The 22,721-nt window shown below is 39.5% G+C and overlaps 1 protein-coding gene across 1 annotated transcript in view; it reads right to left on the bottom strand.

The window, feature by feature from the left end:
• LOC138306792 (transcription factor 4-like) overlaps nt 1–22,721 on the bottom strand; it is a 76,311-nt gene that overhangs the window by 13,974 nt on the left and 39,616 nt on the right. The window contains 7 exon segments of the mRNA XM_069247282.1: nt 301–492; nt 1,945–2,084; nt 2,928–2,979; nt 2,981–3,010; nt 3,333–3,539; nt 9,469–9,611; nt 10,158–10,254. Coding sequence (XP_069103383.1) covers nt 301–492; nt 1,945–2,084; nt 2,928–2,979; nt 2,981–3,010; nt 3,333–3,539; nt 9,469–9,611; nt 10,158–10,254 — 861 coding nt within the window.

Below are 22,721 nucleotides of genomic sequence, written 5' to 3'. Positions count from 1 at the left end.
TCTGCAATTAATCACCAAAATTAGAAGGTGTCTGTGATAGATTAAGTAAATTCAAGGCCTATAATTATGTTTTCAAGGCTATACGACCATTTTTCAAGGCCTTTCAAGGCCATATATCAATTTCAAGGCCTTTCAAGGCAGACACTCAAAATTCCAGGCCTTTTCAAGCCTGTGCGAACCCTGTACATATCTTAAATACATAATTATTACAGAGAGTATCAAGTTCTTTCATAAATAACATAAATTCTTACTAATCCTGAGAGTAGATAAAACCAAAGGAAACTAAACGTGACTACTCACCAGTGATTCTAGGTGGCTGGCCATACCACTAAGGCCCGACAGGCCTCCCATGTTTCCCATCATGCCGTTGGAATGTGAGCCTGACCCCATCATGTTGGACGGTAGCCCCTGTGGGTGTCCAGGCATACCTGGCATCTCTGCATGGTGACGTAGTACGTGTATCGCATCCTCAATACGGTCCTCCATCCGACTCTACAACACATCACCATAACGACCTTCAAACACACATACTCAGATTGAGGCCGTCTTCAATTTCTAAAACCTGGTTTATCTCTCTGAACTTAGCGTTTTATCTTTCAATGTTCATTTTCTATCTTTACGATTCTGTAATTTCCTAAATTTGCAATTCCTTCATCTTTAATTTCTACTGTCTTGTCATAATGTGGGAATACCGTATAGCAGGCTATTTTCGTGGTGATGATATTTATACGATTTTGAGGGACATTGCTTTGTCTGCGAAATATGAAGAAATAGTTGAATTTTAAAATCGCTAGCATATGATTTTCTTGTGTTTTTTCTAGTGTGTCCATGTAATAGAAAGGGTTTGTTACACTAGTGAGAAACACTAATTTAGGAGCAATCAAGCTACTCATTAAAATTATTAACCAAATATAAACTTTAAAAGTTATACAACTTATACAAATCACTTTCGATGGCACAAATGAAAGCACGCGAGGGGTCTTAGAGTGGAAAGAAACTAGAGTGCCCAGAGAAAACCCACATGATCGGGTAGGTGACCCCTGGTCTTTTCACGTTCGTGCCGGAAATTGAGCCCTGGCCGGCTAGGTGAAAGGTGAGTGGCTTAACTACACCACCCGATCACCCTAAATTATCATATTACCTCAATTTATTTCAATTGGATCAAACTTAACCCTCATATATTTTTTGGAGAAATTAGATCTACATCAGACCATGTACATGAAATTTATGGGAATGCCAGAGTTTCCTCACCTATACAAAGATCTATTTCATTACTGTGAATTTGGAAACACAATAAGATTTTTTTACTTAACAGATTGCTTGTGTCCAACAGAACCATCAACATTAACCGAATCATGGCAGCTATGTCCAAAAGGATTTGTGATAGAGAGCATGTTGTTGTATCAATTCTAAGTAAACCCAGCATGGCAAATCTGCTGAACAGTTCACCAGTTATGGGAGAAAAACAAGTTCCATGTTGAATCTATATCCAGTGTCTTATCCCATTAGCAGGCCCGAGATTTCCATCAAACCACAGTGTCTGCCTGTGGAAGACGTTATCGCCCAGCTCTGATGGCTTTGTCAGGACCTGTTCTACACGGCAGGCTTACATTTCGCAGCGACAGGATGACATAAGCAGACACGATGATGTATCCTCGAGTAGAGTATCACACCTGGGATAGTTACATAACCATTAATGTTAACTACATCTGGACACGTCCAAACACACGACAAACCCGTCACATTACTTACCAGCCAGGTTTAACCGTCAAAAAGTACCGCCTGATACTGGAACCCCTGCTTCTTGTATGTAGCAACTATGTAATGCATTTCAACAATTTATGTCTTCCAATAAAATGTCATGCCATGAAAGTGTACTTCAACAATAAAAAAAAAAAAAGTTTTGGAGGGACTGCATTGAGTATTGAAGGGGAGACTACTCACCACACTCACCAGATTGTGAAGGGGGCCGCTGCTGCCAGTGGCACCACTGCCACCGCTCGTACCACCACCGCTGCCACCGCTTTCAAAGTGTGGTGAGGTAGAACTTTGTGCTGACGGCCGCTGCCATTGGCTTGCTGCACCTGTAGTCATAGAAACTGCACTATTAATCTACCACAAGTAGAAATTTCAGATTGAACTGTTATTAATTAAAATCAAATTTATAATTTAGATGCATTGTTATTTTTCAGCTACTGATACAGAGGCAACAAAGAAGGACCTAGTTCGACATGAATAAGCGCTCTAAAGACAGCACAAAAAGCGCTAAAATAAAACTTCTGCTAAAATCAGCATGTTTTCAGTAACCAAATAATGGTGTCAATCAACTCCACATCAAAATGGGGAGATAACCTGCTCAGAATTGAGGACTGAAATGAAATTAATAAGGACTATAGAAAAATTGAAGGGAGATAACCCATGACGACTTAAGCCAAATACACATTGATTAGAGAAAGGAGATAACTCACCTTACCTTGATATTGAGGAATTAAAGGGGAGATAACTCACCTGACATAGTGGGTGTGAAAGACATTGATTTTGAATTAAAGGGGGGATAACTCACTTTACCAGGGCAAAAAATATCCCAGGTCCGATGGGCTGAGACCAGTAAAATATGCTCCCGGGCAAGTGAAAATTGGTGTAAACTTGCCCAGTTTTAATGTTAATTACCCTGTTTTGGGTAAAATTAGACTGAAATCTTAAATTCGGGCAAGTGGTTTTCAAACTAAGTTTCTTGCCCTGCTTTTCATAGGGGGTGGGGAAGATACTGGTGTTGAAAAATTAAAGGGGAGATAACTTACTAGTGTTGAGGAATTACAGGGGAGATAACTCACCTGACATAGGGGGTGGGGAAGATACTGGTGTTGAAAAATTAAAGGGGAGATAACTTACTAGTGTTTGAGGAATTACAGGGGGAGATAACTCACCTGACATAGGGGGTGGGGAAGATACTGGTGTTGAGGAATTAGAGCCATAGTTTACTGCTTGTATGATCTGTTGGAGAATATATCTGTAAACAGAGAACAACAGTCAGTGAATTAATTAGCATTTCTTAGTCCTGAACACTTAATGAACTCATTCAAATATAGTATGCTCTAGCATTGATCATATAGTGACATCATCAAATTCAATTTACTTGATTAAACTTTTTGAAATTTACTTTCAATTATTTCAAGACTGAAACAAAAATATTTTAGGGTAAATAAGTCATTATCTCTTTCACTGGTGGAAAGAACCAGATTTACCCGAGGACAAATTTGAACTCATCGTGTTCAAAGAATGGAATAGTTCATAGTGAAAATACAGGGATGAACAAGAATCAGGGTACTTACAGATGCTAGTGCCTTTCCGAGGGCGTCACCGGTCTGTGAGGGGCCTTGTGTGGCCCTGCCCCCCATCATGTCACCGTTGACGGAGGGCGAGGAGGAGGAGAAGGAAGATGAGCTAGGCGGCATTGTCGTGCCCCCGCGGAACGTTGACATGGGAGGTAACCCTGATGATAACATGCTATCCTGGGCCATTGATATGGTGGGGTAGCCCTGAAAAACAACAGACATGATACAGTATCACAGGTAATAGGCAGAGTTGTCTGGGTGGTAAACCATTTACAGGTAATAGGCAAAGTTATCTTGGTGATAAATCATTTACAGGTAATAGGAAAAGTTATCTGGGTGGTAAATCATTTACAGGTAATAGGCCAATTATCTGGGTGGTAAACCATTCACTATTAAATGTCTGTTTATAGTCAATGGAATATATATCTTTCTTTATAGATTACATACAAAGATCAACATTCAGAGATTTAAAAATTGAACGAAATTTTTCATCAATATAAACAATATAAATTTTAATTTTCAGAGACAAACTTTCATGAATTTACTTTGATCACAAAATTACAAAAGAAAATCTAACATGAAAGAATATCAGATGTTGACAGAAGTTTACATCTGTAGAAATTCTCAATATCTATGAAAAATAGACTATTGAGACATACAGATTTACTTCATAATCCAAATGCTTTTAGTCTAATGGCAATAACTTAAATGAAATTCAACATCTTTGAATGAATTCTATTTTCAGATCACATAATCCAAATGCTTTTAGTCTATGGGCAATAACTTAAGGAATGAAATTCAACATCTATGAATGAATTCTATTTTCAGATCACATAATCCAAATGCTTTTAGTCTATAACAATAACTTGAAGAATGAAAATCAACATCTATGTATGGATTCTATTTTTAGATCACATAATCCAAATGCTTGAAGTCTATTGGCAATAACTTAAGAAAAAAAAAAAAAAAAAATCAACATCTATGTATGGATTCTATTTTTAGATCACATTAGAATTTCTTCTCTGTTAGAGTACCTCACTTGTCTTTACCAAAAATTACAAGCCTAAATTAATTGTGAATTGAAAACAGAAGCGATATCATTCTGTAGTTGCTCACATTTACTGGGATTAGATTCCATACACAAAGCAGGTGTAATGGGTTAACATTCTGGGGAGAAATCTGGAGAAGGGATTAAGCTAATTGAGCCCATCTGACATGGAGAAGCTAGCACATGTTCAATGTATATCACAAGGAGTAAATATACCAACATAACCACCTCTCACTAAAACTGTACAGTTATCAATGGCAGGGTACCTCCATATAACAGATACCTGTCTATACAGGAACCCTCTATTTAACAGACACATGTCTTTACAGGAGACATCTATTTAACAGATACCTGTCTATACAGGAGACCTCTATTTAACAGATACCTGTCTATACAGGAGACCTCTATTTAACAGACACATGTCTTTACAGGAGACATCTATTTAACAGATACCTGTCTATACAGGAGACCTCTATTTAACAGACACATGTCTTTACAGGAGACATCTATTTAACAGATACCTGTCTATACAGGAGACCTCTATTTAACAGATACCTGTCTATACAGGGTACCTCCATATAACAGACACCTGTCTATACAGGAGACCTCTATTTAACAGACACCTGTCTATACAGGAGACCTCTATTTAACAGACACCTGTCTATACAGGAGACCTCTATTTAACAGACACCTGTCTATACAGGAGACCTCTATTTAACAGATACATGCCAGCCTATAAAGGGTAATTCCATATAATGGACACCTGTCTGTACAGGAGACCTCTTTATAATGGACACCTGTCTATTATGGAGACCTCTATATATAACAGATTAAGACCTGTCCATATAACTTGTAAAACGAAATACTTGATACTAGACATGTCTGTTAAGTTGACCATACATGACTGGTAAAACAAAAGACTTGATACCAGACATATCTGTTAAGTTGACCATACATGACTGATAAGACATATCTGTTAAGTTGACCATACATGACTGATAAAACAAAGACAAGATACCAGACATATCTGTTAAGTTGACCATACATGACTGGTAAAACAAAAGACAAGATACCAGACATATCTGTTGAGTTGACCATACATGACTGGTAAAACAAACAAAAGACAAGATACCAGACATATCTGTTAAGTTGACCATACATGACTGGTAAAACAAAAGACAAGATACCAGACATATCTGTTGAGTTGACCATACATGACTGATAAAACAAAGACAAGATACCAGATATATCTGTTAAGTTGACCATACATGACTGGTAAAACAAAGACCAGATACCAGACATATCTGTTAAGTTGACAATGCAGATATCAAACATTAAGCCTGTAAAACATCTTGCTCTCATTAATAGGACTGCCTTGGCTCCAAGCCAACATACATACACACAGTATTTCCTGTTTGCAATTCAATCATAGCATCCATGTTCAAATTCTAGTTTCCATAGCAACCATGACATCATTCTTCATCAGTGGTGGCAGGTGAAGTAACCATGGTGACCTTTATTTCCTGCTTCTCAAATTTTATACTTGTTTTTTTTTATGGGTTCTCCACCACCCATTCAGGAATGTACAGATGGAACTAATCAAGTCTGGCGGCTGTAACTCCCCCCCCCCTCCTTCATCTCTTTCTCTTTCTTTCTCTACATACAACCTTTCATTTCCTATCTGTCTTCAATTTATTTTGCGTTTTGATTTCATTCAATTAATCAAAATCCAATACAACAAAAGATTTAACTTGACGCCATTATTTTCATATATGGTTTGATAAAGTACATTTTTAAGCCAATGATAATTTTCGTTACAAGCAAGATTGAATTATTCTTTATTCATCAATTTTTCTTGCCTTCTATTCTTTCTAACTGGTGCCATCTGCCTTTATAGAGCTATTGTATAATTCTCCTCTTTAGTCCTTCTCTCTATTATTATTAATTGTTACAAATGAAAATGTTCAATCTCTCTATCTAATGTCTCTGGTAATTTTATGTCTCCTTCCCACCGCCCCTATATACCCACCCCTATCTTCCTTCCATCCTTGTCCCTACTCTCTTCCTTCCATCTTTGCCCCAACCCCTATCTTCCTTCCATCCTTTCCCCCACCTCTATCTTCCTTCCATCCTTGTCCCTCCTATATCTTCCTTCCATCCATGTCCCTCTCCCCTATCTTCCTTCCATCCTTGCCCCTCCTATCTTCCTTTCCATCCTTGAACCCATCCCTATCTTCCCTCTATCCTTACCCCCCTATCTTCCCTCTATCCTTGCCCCTGCTATCTTCCTTCAATCCTTCTCCCTCCTCTCTTCCTTTCCATCCTTGCCCCCTATCTTCCTTCCATCCTTGTCCTTCCTATTTTCCTTTCCATCCTTGTCCCTCCTATCTTCCTTCCATCCTTGTCCCTCTCCCCTATCTTCCTTCCATCTTTGTCCCCCACCCCTTTCTTCCTTCCATCCTTGTCCCTCTCCCCTATCTTCCTTCCATCTTTGTCCCTCTCCCCTATCTTCCTTCCATCTTTGTCCCTCTCCCCTATCTTTCCATCTTTGTCTCTCTTCCCACTTCCCATCTTCCTTCCCATATTGCTTATCTTCCTTCCATCCTTGTCCTTCTTCCTTCCATCATTGTCCTTCCCCTATCTTCCTTCCATCCTTGTCCCCTCCCTATCTTCCTTCCATCCTTGCCCTCTATCTTCCTTCCATCCTTGCCCCTCTTCCTCATCCTCCCCCTATCTTCCTCATCCTTGCCCCTCTATCTTCCTTCCATCATTCCTTCTCCCCTATCTTCCTTCCATCCTTGCCCCTATCTTCCTTCCATACTTGTCTTCCTATTTTCCTTTCCATCTTGTCCCTCCTATCTTCCTTCCATCCTTGTCCCTCTCCCCTATCTTCCTTCCATCCTTGTCCCTCTCCCCTATCTTCCTTCCATCCTTGCCCCTCCTATCTTCCTTTCCATCCTTGAACCCATCCCTATCTTCCCTCTATCCTTACCCCCCTATCTTCCCTCTATCCTTGCCCCTGCTATCTTCCTTCCATCCTTCTCCCTCCTCTCTTCCTTTCCATCCTTGCCCCCTATCTTCCTTCCATACTTGTCCTTCCTATTTTCCTTTCCATCCTTGTCCCTCCTATCTTCCTTCCATCCTTGTCCCTCTCCCCTATCTTCCTTCCATCTTTGTCCCTCTCCCCTATCTTCCTTCCATCCTTGTCCCTCCTATCTTCCTTCCATCATTGTCCTTCTCCCCTATCTTCCTTCCATCATTGTCCTTCTCCCCTATCTTCCTTCCATCCTTGTCCCTCTCCCCTATCTTCCTTCCATCCTTGTCCCTCTCCCCTATCTTCCTTCCATCCTTGTCCCTCTCCCCTATCTTCCTTCCATCTTTGTCCCCCACCCCTATCTTCCCTCCATCCTTGTCCCTCTCCCCTATCTTCCTTCCATCTTTGTCCCTCTCCCCTATCTTCCTTCCATCTTTGTCCCTCTCCCCTATCTTCCTTCCATCTTTGTCTCTCTTCCCACTGTCCCCATCTTCCTCCCATTATTGCCCCCCCCTCCCCATATCTTCCTTCCATCCTTGTCCCTCCTATCTTCCTTCCATCATTGTCCTTCTCCCCTATCTTCCTTCCATCATTGTCCCTCTCCCCTATCTTCCTTCCATCATTGTCCCTCTCCCCACTGTCCCCATCTTCCTCCCATTATTACCCCCCCCCCCCGACCTATCTTCATCCAACCCCCACCTCTTTCTTCCTTCCATCCTTGTCCCTCTTATCTTCTTTCCATCACTACTAGGCAACACCTTCCTATCTCTATCAATCACAGTCTATGGTAAAACATGTACAGATTTTACTGACAGTATCTTTATTGGCCCAGAGATTGGGGGAGGGGGGAGTAGGGCAACCGTTGCCAGTTTTATGGGAGAATTTCACAAACATAATATCACAGCAGTATAAATTTCCAATACCTCCTGAAAGAGTTTAAAGAGTTTTATCGAAAAAGTTTAAAGAGTTTTTACACCAGAATTTTGAATCATCTATCAAATCAACACCCTCCCCCAAACTGACCCCTACACTTTTATTTCAAAAACTTTCTTCTGGACATCATCAGGAAATTCTGCTCTGGTGCAAAAACTTAATAAGATCAGAAATAAGTTAATTGTTTAGCTTTTTTTGACATTGAAAGCAAGGTAGGCATGACCTTCAAGTTTCTTAAACTTTCTACTATTTTGAACAATGAAAAGCCCAGCATCTATTAAAATATCAAGTAAAACTGGTTTGATAATTATTGAGCTATTTTTTTTTTTTTTTTTACAATAGCCCTACCTGTGGATAACAATGGCAATAGCCATTACCAAGTAACCATGGCAACAACACATCAGTTTCCCTGGATTAGGAGGTATGCATCTACCATGACAGCTATACCAGCCCCTAATCTGAGGCAGGCCCCAGGGTCATGGCCCTTAGGCACAGGTCTGCCTGTCAGGGGTTTAGCTGTGTCTGTGTGTGTTTGGAGTGTTAACCAGATCACAACTGACTATACAATGCTAGTTACAGATGGAAAACAGGAAAAAGTTCAACAAACCTTTTCTGATTTGGATGACAAACAACACAATATGACATGAAACATATGTAAATGGTCAGGTGGGGGATTTACCATGCCGTAGGGATGATGGATGGTCGCATTGGGGACTTACCATGTCGTGGGGATGGTGGATGGTCGGGTGAGGGACTTGCCTTATCATGGGGATGATTTATGTTGCGTTGGGGACTTACTATGTCGTGAGGATGGTGGATGGTCGGGTGGGGGACTTACCATGTCATGGGGATGGTAGATGGTCCCGTTGGGGACTTACCATGTCGTGGGGATGGTGAATGGTCGCGTTGGGGACTTACCATGTCCTGGGAATGGTGGATGGTCGGGTGGGGGACTTACCATGTCATGGGGATGGTGGATGGTCGGGTGGGGGACTTACCATGTCATGGGGATGATGGATGGTCAGATGGGGGACTAACCATGTCTTTGGGATGGTGGACGGTTGGGTGAGGGACTTACCATGTCGTTGGGATGGTGGATGGTTGGGTGAGGGACTTACCATGTCGTGGGGATGATGGATGGCTGAGTATGAAGGTGCCTGTGAGTACTGTGTGTTGCCTGGCAACATGGACGCAGGGTATGTAGATGTAGGCAGGCCGTTGTTGGAGGACCAGGGATCAGACGCACCATGCGGCGACGGATCTGAAAAACAAATGTCATTGTTTGGTGCTGGGTAAAGGACTCAATAAAGTCCCACTGTACTTGGTATAAAGGTGATTAAAGTATGTTTTACAACTAAATAGTTTTAAGTATTGCTAACAAGAAATACGCCTAAAATCTGTCTCCTCTATATCATATTGAAGTCCAAAAATATTAACAGGACAAATATTTCTCCATAAGATTGATAATATGTATGTAATGATAATGTGAACCAACATTTGGAGTTTTCACCACAAAGATAGTAGAACCTGGTAAATTATTTTTTTACTCTGTCTATGGTGCCCTGATAGATGCTAAAGAATCCTGACCAGTACTACTAGAATCGATCATCAAAGTCTGCCTAATTTCTGAGCTCTTAGACCAATAACTACCTAAACTTATTAAAATAATTCTCCAGTCTATATGATCTTACTATTGCCAAGAACAACTTGACCAAATTTCAGGACAATTGGATATAATTTATTTTGTAAACTCAAATGTTGATACAATTGATACCAGAAGTGAAAGAAAAACATCAAGATGAGTTACCTCCCATGTAAAAGTTGTCTCCGTATGAAGGTTTGGGGGATGTGTAACGGTTCGGCGACTCTTGTCCATAGTCGTCTGGACTCTGTGGAGGGTACACCTACAAAATACAAAACAATTGGATATCATACTCGGTTCACTTTTCCATTTGTACTCTATATAACATAACCAATGGCATGACATTCATTTCAGCATGAACATCACATGAATATATTACATAATGTTACCAATGATATTTGACATTCATTTCTGCATGAACATCACATGAATACATAATATAATGTTACCAATCATATTTGATATTCATTTCTGTATGAACATCACATGAATACATAATATAACCCTACCAATCATATTTAATATTCATTTCTGTATGAACATCACATGAATACATAATATAATGCTACCAATCATATTTGATATTCATTTCAGCATGAACACCATACCATAAAATATACATATTTAACATTTGATATTCATTTCAGCATGAACATTCACATTAATACATTATATAACACTTCCGATGGTATTTGACATTCATTTCTGTATGAACACCACATGAATACATAGTATAACCCTACCGATCATATTTGACATTCATTTCTGTATGAACATCACATGAATACATAATATAATGCTACCAATCATATTTGATATTCATTTCAGCATGAACATCACATGAGTACATTATATAACATTTCCGATGGTATTTGACATTCATTTCTGTATGAACACCACATTAATACATTATATAACACGATGGTATTGATATACATTTCTGTATCAACACCACATGAATTCATCAACAGTGAAAAACACACGACAACCCTTTCCTTCCTTATTACAAATTTAGTTAATCAAATACATATTCAGAGACAGAAATAATCAAATCAATAATCAAAGTACATTGAAAGTGCCTAACAAATCCAAATTGACCGACTGCCAGGTAAACTTATACAAACATTTGTTATTATGTCTTGTACTTATAATGTTATATTCTTCATGCTTTGACAGTAGAATCTTCACTATCATTTATGACTTAAGAAGATTCTTCCATTCAAGGACATTCTGATTTTTTTTTTAACTTAATGATTATTTTCACCATTTGCAAACTTTTAGTAGATTCCTCTACAGAGAACGCCTTGTCATCAATTTTTTTTAAATCTCAAATACAATGGTCAAATTCCATGCACAATTATCTAGAAATCTTTAATAGGTTTTCCAAGGATACCAAGATCCAGGTGTAACTCAAAAGAAACAAAAACACTCATGTAAAGCCGATTCAGCTTATAGACAAGCACGATTATTTTGTTTTGTCCAAAGCAATTGTTTATCAACGATATGTATCTATTTATAATTTTAGCATTGCCCTGATCCGTTTAATACATTTCTCTCACCATTCCAATCATCACATCTATAACCCTGAATTTATATATAAATACATGGAGAATATGTCTTCCCTTGCAATGCATAAACCATTTCCTTTGAAGAAATTTATTTCTCTGCTTTATTTACATGCCAATTGATGCAACTCCACCCTTCCTCCCCCTGCAGTAACATGAACTCACCCATATCAATCAGAAGACAAGTCCAATGTTTACATATGGGGGTGAGAGGGTGTTAGGAATATGAAATATTTTGAAGGAGAGAGACTATTTGTAATGAGTGTTGGGTTAGGCCAGAGGCTGTAGAGTGGGAGGAATCTCTTTGATTTCAATAAGTAACAGATTGGTAGGATTAGGCTGTGATTATGTAACTCTACAGGCATCATAACACTTTAGTATAATATAACCCGCTATTACAGTATTCATGTAGCTCTACTGTTAGCTTTTCTCAATGTCTTTCCTCCTGCAGCTTTTAATTCTTATAATCAGCATCACCTTTTGTATCCTATCTCCCCTTTGACCTTGAAAAAGGTTGTCAAAGCATTCAAACCCCAATATAACACAACCCCTAAAATAAGTCCTACAACCAGCTAAATATCTCAAAACAGAAGGACACTTCTGCTCCCACAGCTTCACAATGTTCATCTAAGTCAAATTTTAAAGTTTAAGTTGTTAGACTGATTATCAAATATTGGACCTGTATCAATTAGGTTCTTAAATTCTGCCACAGTATCACTAAGTTTCAAATTAGAATCCCATGTGGGGTAGTTGACAGGTACTGACTGATGGTCTGTGGTTTTTCTTTGTGTACTCTGGCTTTCTTCCACCAACAAATCTGACATATCCTTTAAAGATGTTGGTCTGTGGTTTTTCTTTGGGTACTCTGGCTTTCTTCCACCAACAAATCTGACATATCCTTTAAAGATGCTCCATCGCCGACATAGCATAAATGATATTCATTTTTTTTAACAATAATTGGAGTATTATCGTGTATATATATATGTCTAATTAACACTAAAAATAATATAAGATAATTTATTTTGCCTTTGGTGCATGAACAATCAGTACTTCATTCCATATAGGATATAGTGCCACAGAATTTTTTTGGGATGCAATTAATTATTTTTCATATTTTTAACTTGAAGTAAAATTAGAGTCTCATACTTTTCAATGTTGGTAATGGTGTAAAGTAAGTAACTTTTGTAACTGAAGAAAAATACTAAATCGTCTTCTCCTGTTTTTGATAGTGAAAAAATATCATTTGTCGGCAGTGGAGCATCTTTAATGACTGATTGTTAATTGGTCAAAAAGCAAACAAATGATCACTGAATATTTTCATAATAATCTGGCTTTTCTACATCCCAAAATAGCACCTAGCAACTCATTCACCCCTAAAAATCCATAATGAACTGTCCCAGCCTCTGACTTGGAAGAGTTTAAATGTGCCTTCTGGGGTGAATGATGAAATGGGATGAAAAAGAAAGGACGGTTTCAATAGAGGCCTGATAATGCATTGTATGGGTATTATACCATGTATTGTATAATCGTGGAAAAATCCCACCAAGTCTGTCATAAGTGACAACAATGGGGGTGTTGACTTTAGGCTTGATTTTTATGTTGAAGCAATGAAAGATACATGTATTATCAAAATAAACATGTCAAATTAAAATAAATATTGTATGTTTGTCTGAATTCTCCCGACTGACATTCACTGGTTAAAGCTGCCAGTATTCTATGTATCTCTCATGGCAAATAGTGGCAGAGCTCTGCAGTAGTAGCTGAATGGTTAAAGTGTTCAACATCTACCACTAGCCCTCCACCTCTGGGTCACAATGGCTGAATGGTTAAGGTGTCTGACATTCTAACACTAGCCCTCCACCTCTGGGTCACAATGGCTGAATGGTTAAGGTGTCTGACATTCTACCACTAGCTCTCCGCCTCTGGGTCAAAGTGGTTGAGTGGTTAAGGTGTCTGACATTCTACCACTAGCCCTCCACCTCTGGGTCACAATGGCTGAATGGTTAAGGTGTCTGACATTCTAACACTAGCCCTCCACCTCTGGGTCAAAGTTGCTGAGTGGTTAAGGTGTCTGACATTCTACCACTAACTCTCCGCCTCTGGGTCAAAGTGGTTGAGTGGTTAAGGTGTCTGACATTTTACCACTAGCCCTCCACCTCTGGGTCAAAGTGGTTGAGTGGTTAAGGTGTCTGACATTTTACCACTAGCCCTCCACCTCTGGGTCAAAGTTGCTGAGTGGTTAAGGTGTCTGACATTCTACCACTAGTCCTCCACCTCTGGGTCACAGTGATCGAGTGGTTAAGGTGTCTGAAGTTTTACCACTAGCCCTCCACCTCTGGGTCACAGTTGCTGAGTGGTTAAGGTGTCTGACATTCTACCACTAGCTCTCCGCCTCTAGGTCACAGTGACTGAGTGGTTAAGGTGTCTGACGTTTTACCACTAGCCCTCCACCTCTGGGTCACAGTGGCTGAGTGGTAAAGGTGTCTGACATTTTACCACTAGCTCTCCGCCTATAGGTCAAAGTGGCTGAGTTACTGGACAGTCATTATTAACAGTCCTGTCATACTGTAAAGAATTTATGGTTAAGGTGGGTAGACACAGCCCCAGGGGCGGGCACATGTTTGGGTAGGGACGGGTACACCCTGTCATACTTACGACTTTCGTGGGTAGACACAGCCCCAGGGGCGGGCACATGTCTGGGTAGGGACGGGTACACCCTGTCATACTTCAGACTTTTGTCAGTAGACACAGCCCCAGGGGTGGGTACATGTTTGGGTAGGGGCAGTACACCCGGTCATACTTACGACTTTCATGGGTAGACACAGCCCCAGGGGCGGGCACATGTTTGGGTAGGGACGGTACACCCTGTCATACTTACGACTTTCGTGGGTAGACACAGCCCCAGGGGCGGGTACATGTTTGGGTAGGGACGGGTACACCCTGTCATACTTCAGACTTTTGTCAGTAGACACAGCCCCAGGGGCCGGCACATGTTTGGGTAGGGGTGGTACACCCTGTCATACTTACGACTTTCGTGGGTAGACACAGCCCCAGGGGCGGATACATGTTTGGGTAGGGACGGCACACCCTGTCATACTTACGACTTTCGTGGGTAGACACAGCCCCAGGGGCGGGTACATGTTTGGGTAGGGGTGGTACACCCTGTCATACTTCAGACTTTTGTCAGTAGACACAGCCCCAGGGGCGGGTACATGTTTGGGTAGGGGTGGTACACCCTGTCATACTTCAGACTTTTGTCAGTAGACACAGCCCCAGGGGCGGGTACATGTTTGGGTAGGGGCAGTACACCCGGTCATACTTACGACTTTCATGGGTAGACACAGCCCCAGGGGCGGGCACATGTTTGGGTAGGGGCAGTACACCCGCTCATACTTCAGACTTTCGTGGGTAGACACTGCCCCAGGGGCGGGCAAAATGTTTGGGTAGGGGTGGTACACCATGTCATACTTACGACTTTCGTGGGTAGACACAGCCCCAGGGGCGGATACATGTTTGGGGTAGGGGGGCGGATACATGTTTGGGTAGGGACGGCACACCCTGTCATACTTACGACTTTCGTGGGTAGACACAGCCCCAGGGGCGGGTACATGTTTGGGTAGGGGCGGTACACCCTGTAATAGGAATCTCGTGCGTTGGGATCCACCTTGAAGTTTTGATGAACTCTCCAGAAACAGTTTTGAACATTAAGTTCCTAAATCTGCTAGTTTCCACAGACGTATTTCCAACTCTTGACAGAATCGGGTAACATTTCAGATTGACTTTCAGTAAGAAACTCTATTCACTCAACCTTTAGGACATGTCCACATCCCAATAAACCTTGGTCACAATATCACAGAATCTCCTGTTCTGACACTGAATTATCAAACTCAAATCCTTTCAAACAACCCAACATTTGATTTGTTTTCGTCCTATTTTTTCACAAGAAGAGAGAATATCTGTATTACACTCAGGACCTATGTTATCTAGCGTCCAACTAATTTCCTAAAAATCCACAACTTTCCATACACATCTGGTGACCATGTACAAATTTTTGTTCTTCCTCTAATATTTCAAGGAGTTCAGCACCTTTCATCAAACTTCTCTACATCAAAATTCTCATCAGTAAAAGTTTTTAGCACTTTTCATCAAATTTCTCTACGTAAAAATTCTCAAGGGAAAGTTCTCAGCACTTTTAATCCAACTTGTAAACCTCCCTGTTCTCTTTTTCACACATCTCCTGCATTTTTGCCAAACTTCTCAGCTAAAGCTTGTCCTGTTTGACCATTGGACCTGCCTTGACCACCACGATTAAAACTTCCTATAGTACTATCCGACAGTGGACAATGACACTATAAAATGTTCCTCAATGTTTTACACCAGTGAATGTCTGTGTGTGTGTGTGAACCTCCCAACAGCTAGCTAGCATCTGATCTCACCGCCACATAAACTGCTGTATATACCACCTGTGTTCCTGGCTTCTCCCTTATTCAGACCCCCCACCTCTCAAAGCCCTAATCCAGATCCCACCTCTCTAAGTCCCCACTTGCCCTATATTCAGCCTCTCCCTCACCAATTATCCAGGAGCCCTATCTCAAGGTACCCCCTGTAGAAGTCGTCTTTCCCCCATCCTGAACCTGCCCTAGCATTATTCAGCTACACCCTCAATTATCAAAGTATTCACCGTCTAAACCTGTCTGTCTCCCACCGCTTTCAAACCTTTGTAGGAGCCCATATACCTCAAGATACCTACCCTACAGGCACCTCAAAGCTCCAATCCAGACCCTTGCCTTAGCTTTACTCGGCCATTCCTCATCCACACCCCAAGGTCCCCACCTTCCAGGCACCTCAAAGCTCCAATCCAGACCCTAGCCTTAGCTTTACTCAGCCATTCCTCATCCCCACCCCAAGGTCCCCACCTTCCAGGCACCTCAAAGCTCCAATCCAAACCCTAGCCTTAGCTTTACTCAGCCATTCCTCATCCCCACCTTCCAGGCACCTCAAAGCTCCAATCCAGACCCTAGCCTTAGCTTTACTCAGCCACTCCTTATCCCCACCCTCAAGACCTCTGCCTACCAAAACCAGACAAGGTTCTCCACCATCCACACTTGAAAAAGTGGTGGGATAATAGAAGTGGTCTCTCCCGGGAGGTAAAATTCATATAACTATCGTAATGTACATGACACTGGTCTTATGAGGGAGTGTGGTCTCTTGGTGGACTGGTCTTATATACAGGGACCACTGTATGCTTTTCAGACGAACAGTCCTGAATAGGCTTTTGTGGTCCTGCTGGTTGACCAATGGTTACAAAAACAAATCGCATTAACTAATACTTCCAACTTTCTCTCTCCAGTTTGAATCTTGATCATCTGATTTTAACAATGAAAGAAGGATCATCAAACATTTGAGCTTTTTCGACACAAGAAAATTTTATTTATTGCATGGAAATTAATTTTGTATTTAGAGACAATAACCTTGACCCTTGACCTGGATATCTAAGCAAGAAAGGAATTGGCAAATCTGCATAGGCTATGACAGTGAAGTCTATGTCATTTGCTTTCACCCAGACAGCATAAAATCTTTTACATAAGGCCTCTACACCAAACTTATCTTTGTATGGCCTAGCATAATTTGTGGACTTTTTATACACTTTAACATAAGTTTACAAAACTTCATGTACAGACGCTAACACAAGTTAACAAAACTTTTTGTACAGACTCTAACACAAGTTTACAAAACTTTTTGTGCAGACTCTAACACAAGTTCACAAAACTTTTTGTACAGACTCTAGCACAAGTTTACAAAACTTTTTGTGCAGACTCTAACCAGGGTTGGGGTCAATTACATTGCTATGTAATTAATTACAATTACTTGGTCAAAACTCAATTACAATTACAATTACAATTACTCAGTTTTGTAAATGTAATTAATTACAATTACAATTACATTCAAAAAGTAATTAATTACAATTACATTTTCTTACTATGTTTTTTATATGATTATACCAAGGATTTATATGTGAGATATACGTCATTGCATATACACATTTGTATAATCATACACTGTAGCAGTTATACAGATATAATAAGTCGATATTAGTAAATTCTGATAGAACACATGTTCACTTCACATAAACCGCAAGGTACAATTGAGTATTGGTAGGGTGTATTTGTTTAACATGTACATTTTTATTAGACCTAGCAGTAATATTGTCAAATGCGTCAGCTTTATGTACAAGATATCATCATCAGACAGTCTTTATCTGTCTGGTCGGAATACTTTGCCAGAAATTAAGACTTAACAATGTCTCTACTGGAGCTGAAGTGGCTGGTATAGCTAAGTACTTGCTAGCTAAAAAAGACGAATTTAGAAATCTGCAAGAATAATCTTTCCAGAACTTTATTGGGTCACAATATTTCTCTGTGCAAACTTCACTAATGTAGATGCCTACAATTCATTGGATTTAAGACCTCAGTTGTGTCTCTTTCGTAACAGTGTTATTTATATAGTGGGAAGAAAACTGAAAAAAAGTCTTCTGTTAATTATAATTTTCTTGGCAGGGGCAGTGAAGACAAATCTGAACTATCATCTATATTTTTGCCTTCATTAGATTTGCTAATTAGGTGATCAACAGGTGTTATATAAGAAAGACCTTTGTGAGTTGTAATCACGGGCTTTGTGTTCACAACTTCAAACTTGTATATTGCTTGAGGGGTAAACTACAGGTACCTATACTATACTGTATACTATGGTTACTGTCTCACATATGTTACCTGTTTAAATTTCTACATGGCCAAATAAATGTCATGCATTCATTAATCTTGGTAATTATTTAGACATTAGTAAATATATAAATGTAATTGAAAAGTAATTGAAATGTAATTGTTAATTACACATTTTTATAATGTAATTAATTACAATTACAATTACATGTAATTAAAATATTTCTTAATTACAAATTACTTTCAATTACTTGAAAAAATGTAATTAATTGCAATTAATTACAATTACATTTTTAATTACCCCAACCCTGACTCTAACACAAGTTTACAAAACTTTTTGTACAGACTCTAGCACAAGTTTTCAAAACTTTTTGTACAGACTCTAACACAAGTTTACAAAACATTTGTACCTCCTGATCTACCAGCCAGACAAGAATATATGCTTTTAGTAAACTGTAGAGTAGTAGAGCCTACAGAGTGTGTTATGCCAGAACTTAAAGATTCCAAAGTATCACGTTCCATCATTAACAGCTAAACCAAATCTACTCCACATTTCCTCACTTCAATTTTCTTGCCATATAAATTGATGCCAGGTTTAGATTGCCCCCTCCCTGACACACAGTCCCTAGGAGTTACCTCCCCCTCCTCCAGTAAGATCCCTCACACATGGCCCTACAGCTGGCTCCCATTATCTCCTCCCAAACTCTAGGCCATTCATATTTCATTTTTCACTCCCAAATCTAATTGCATTTACCTATTACATCCCCTTTGGAGCGAGCATTAGATATTTCCCAAAACACACATATACACATGAACATTTCTATATCTCACTCAACCCTGAAGACACATTTGAACTCTTCCAGTTCAAACACTGGAATGGTTCATTATGAATTTTTAGGGGTGAATCAGTCAGACACACATACAGAAATTATTATATTTTAAACAATATGCTGTGAACCTAAAACTTCCATATTACAATACATTATATGCTTCAATACATGATCTCTTTGATATACGTCATAAAACACAATATGATACAATATATTTAATATCAGTTACATACATCATATCATTCTTATATGGCAATGAGACGACAACATCGAAGCTGAACCAAACGTTAGAAGACCTAGACAGGTGAGAATTGCGTGATTTGTACAGGTGTACATAATATACAGGTGTACATTGTATACAGGTGTCTGTGTACAGGTGTACATTATATACAGGTGTCTATGTACAGGTGTACATACAGGTGTCTATGTCCAGGTGTACATTATAAACAGGGGTCTATGTACAGGTGTACATTGTAAACAGGTCTATGTACAGGTGTACATTTTATACAGGCATCTATGTATAGGTGTACGTTATATACAAGTGTCAATGTATAGGTGTACATTATATACTGGTGTCTGTGTACAGGTGTACATTATATACAGGTGTCTATGTACAGGTGTTCATTATATACAGGTGACCATGTACAGGTGTACATTATAAATGGGTCTATGTACAGGTGTACATTTTATACAGGTGTCTATGTACAGGTGTACATTGTAAACAGGTCTATGTACAGGTGTACATTATATACAGGTGTCTATGTACAGGTGTACATTATATACAAGTGTCTGTGTGTACAGGTGTACATTATAAATGGGTCTATGTACAGGTGTACATTTTATACAGGTGTCTATGTACAGGTGTACATTATATACAAGTGTCTGTGTACAGGTGTACATTAAGTACAACTTAACAAGTGTCTGTGTACAGGTGTACATTATATACAGGTGTCTGTGTACAGGTGTACATTAAGTACAACTTAACAAGTGTCTGTGTGTACAGGTGTACATTATATACAGGTGTCTGTGTACAGGTGTACATTATATACAGGTGTCTGTGTACAGGTTTACATTAAGTACAACTTAACAAGTGTCTGTGTGTACAGGTGTACATTATATACAGGTGTCTATGTACAGGTGTACATTATATACAGGTGTCTGTGTACAGGTGTACATTAAGTACAACTTAACAAGTGTCTGTGTACAGGTGTACATTATATACAGGTGTCTGTGTACAGGTGTACATTATATACAGGTGTCTGTGTACAGGTGTACATTAAGTACAACTTAACAAGTGTCTGTGTGTACAGGTGTACATTATATACAGGTGTCTGTGTACAGGTGTACATTAAGTACAACTTAACAAGTGTCTGTGTGTACAGGTGTACATTATATACAGGTGTCTGTGTACAGGTGTACATTACATACAGGTGTCTGTGTACAGGTGTACATTAAGTACAACTTAACAAGTGTCTGTGTGTACAGGTGTACACTATATACAGGTGTCTGTGTACAGGTGTACATTATATACAGGTGTCTGTGTACAGGTGTACATTAAGTACAACTTAACAAGTGTCTGTGTGTACAGGTGTACACTATATATAGGTGTCTATATGTACAGGTGTTCATTATACATTATATACAGGTGTCTGTGTACAGGTGTACATTATATACAGGTGTCTGTGTACAGGTGTACATTAAGTACAACTTAACAAGTGTCTGTGTGTACAGGTGTACACTATATATAGGTGTCTATATGTACAGGTGTTCATTATATACAGGTGTTTAGATGCTATTTACACCTATAATTAATGACACAGTGTAACTATCTGTATAACACTGGTACAGGCTTCAACATAATCAATTCATCAATGGGAACACAGATATCAGTAATTGTTTACAAACTCCCAATAAAACGCACCTGTGAGACAGACTGGGGTGCAGGGCGAAGTGGCCTGGGGAAGTAAAACATGGTGGCTCCACCTGGTGGCAATGATCAGACAGGAGACAACGGGAATGCGTTCCAGTGTAGTAGTCTACACATGTAGGCTAATGGCTACCACACTGCCACACAAACCAAGACGATCCACCACGACACTGGTCTTCCACAATAACCATCCACAGTAGAATCAACAATTAAAACAACTCTCTGATCCACAGTCAGCAGGATAACACACTTAGCCAAGTGTTGAAGCTATTCCCAATGTTGTAATGCTATGATAGTAATATCCCAGATCTGTTAAGATAGAAAACACTCGGGTCCCGCGTTCTCAACAATTCAAACCAGATCGCACCTTCTCTATGATAACCAACACTCTTTTTTTATGTACAATTCCAAAAAGTTAGGGCAATCTGGGCCGCCAGCCAAACTCTTCCCCAGCACACAACCACATGGCCAGGTTTGGCAGGCCGACCCATTATAGCATTGTAGGGGGAGTGGGTTTGTCCACCAACACCCTGTAGGGGGGTAAGGTTCTAGCCTTTGTTTACATAGCCCAGGATATGTAGCAGGTCTGGGAGTGATTAGTCTAGCCCTACATGTGGTATTACAAATCCACCAGTCCACTATAGAGTAAGGAAGTGCAGGAATCTATAAAAGATTTTCTTAGCATCAAAAATGTTTCAAAAATAAGCCTTCAGACTCAGATTTCTCGAAACCACTTAAATCATAATTTTTCATAAAGGTTAATTATCAAGAAGGAGAAAAACTTTTGTTCCGAGGAATCAAAGCCAGGTCTACTAAGATCATACAATTACATAGACAGTTTTCCTTTCAATTGTAATTAATTCACTTTCAGGAGACACAGGAATATAAAAGAAGTCAATTTTTCATCTTGGGTTGAATACAAGTGATTTTAAGTTTTGATATCTCGACTTATCAATAGTAGATATAGAACATTTCAGCTGCAGGTCGGAATGGATAAATAACAAATACAATAGAACATTTCAGCTGCAGGTCGGAATGGATAAATAACAAATACAGCAGTCGGAATGGATAAATAACAAATACAATAGAACATTTCAGCTGCAGGTCGGAATGGATAAATAACAAATACAATAGAACATTTCAGCTGCAGGTCGGAATGGATAAATAACAAATACAATAGAACATTTCAGCTGCAGGTCGGAATGGATAAATAACAAATACAATAGAACATTTCAGCTGCAGGTCGGCATGGATAAATAACAAATACAATAGAACATTTCAGCTGCAGGTCGGCAATGGATAAATAACAAATACAATAGAACATTTCAGCTGCAGGTCGGAATGGATAAATAACAAATACAATAGAACATTTCAGCTGCAGGTCGGAATGGATAAATAACAAATACAATAGAACATTTCAGCTGCAGGTCGGCATGGATAAATAACAAATACAATAGAACATTTCAGCTGCAGGTCGGCATGGATAAATAACAAATACAATAGAACATTTCAGCTGCAGGTCGGCATGGATAAATAACAAATACAATAGAACATTTCAGCTGCAGGTCGGAATGGATAAATAACAAATACAATAGAACATTTCAGCTGCAGGTCGGAATGGATAAATATAACAAAAAACAAATACAATAGAACATTTCAGCTGCAGCGGAGGTCTGACATGGATAAAT

The sequence above is a fragment of the Argopecten irradians genome, chromosome 13 (assembly GCF_041381155.1).
Source record: "Argopecten irradians isolate NY chromosome 13, Ai_NY, whole genome shotgun sequence".
NCBI lineage: Eukaryota > Metazoa > Mollusca > Bivalvia > Pectinida > Pectinidae > Argopecten > Argopecten irradians.
This window is presented reverse-complemented; position numbering and strand designations above follow the sequence as displayed.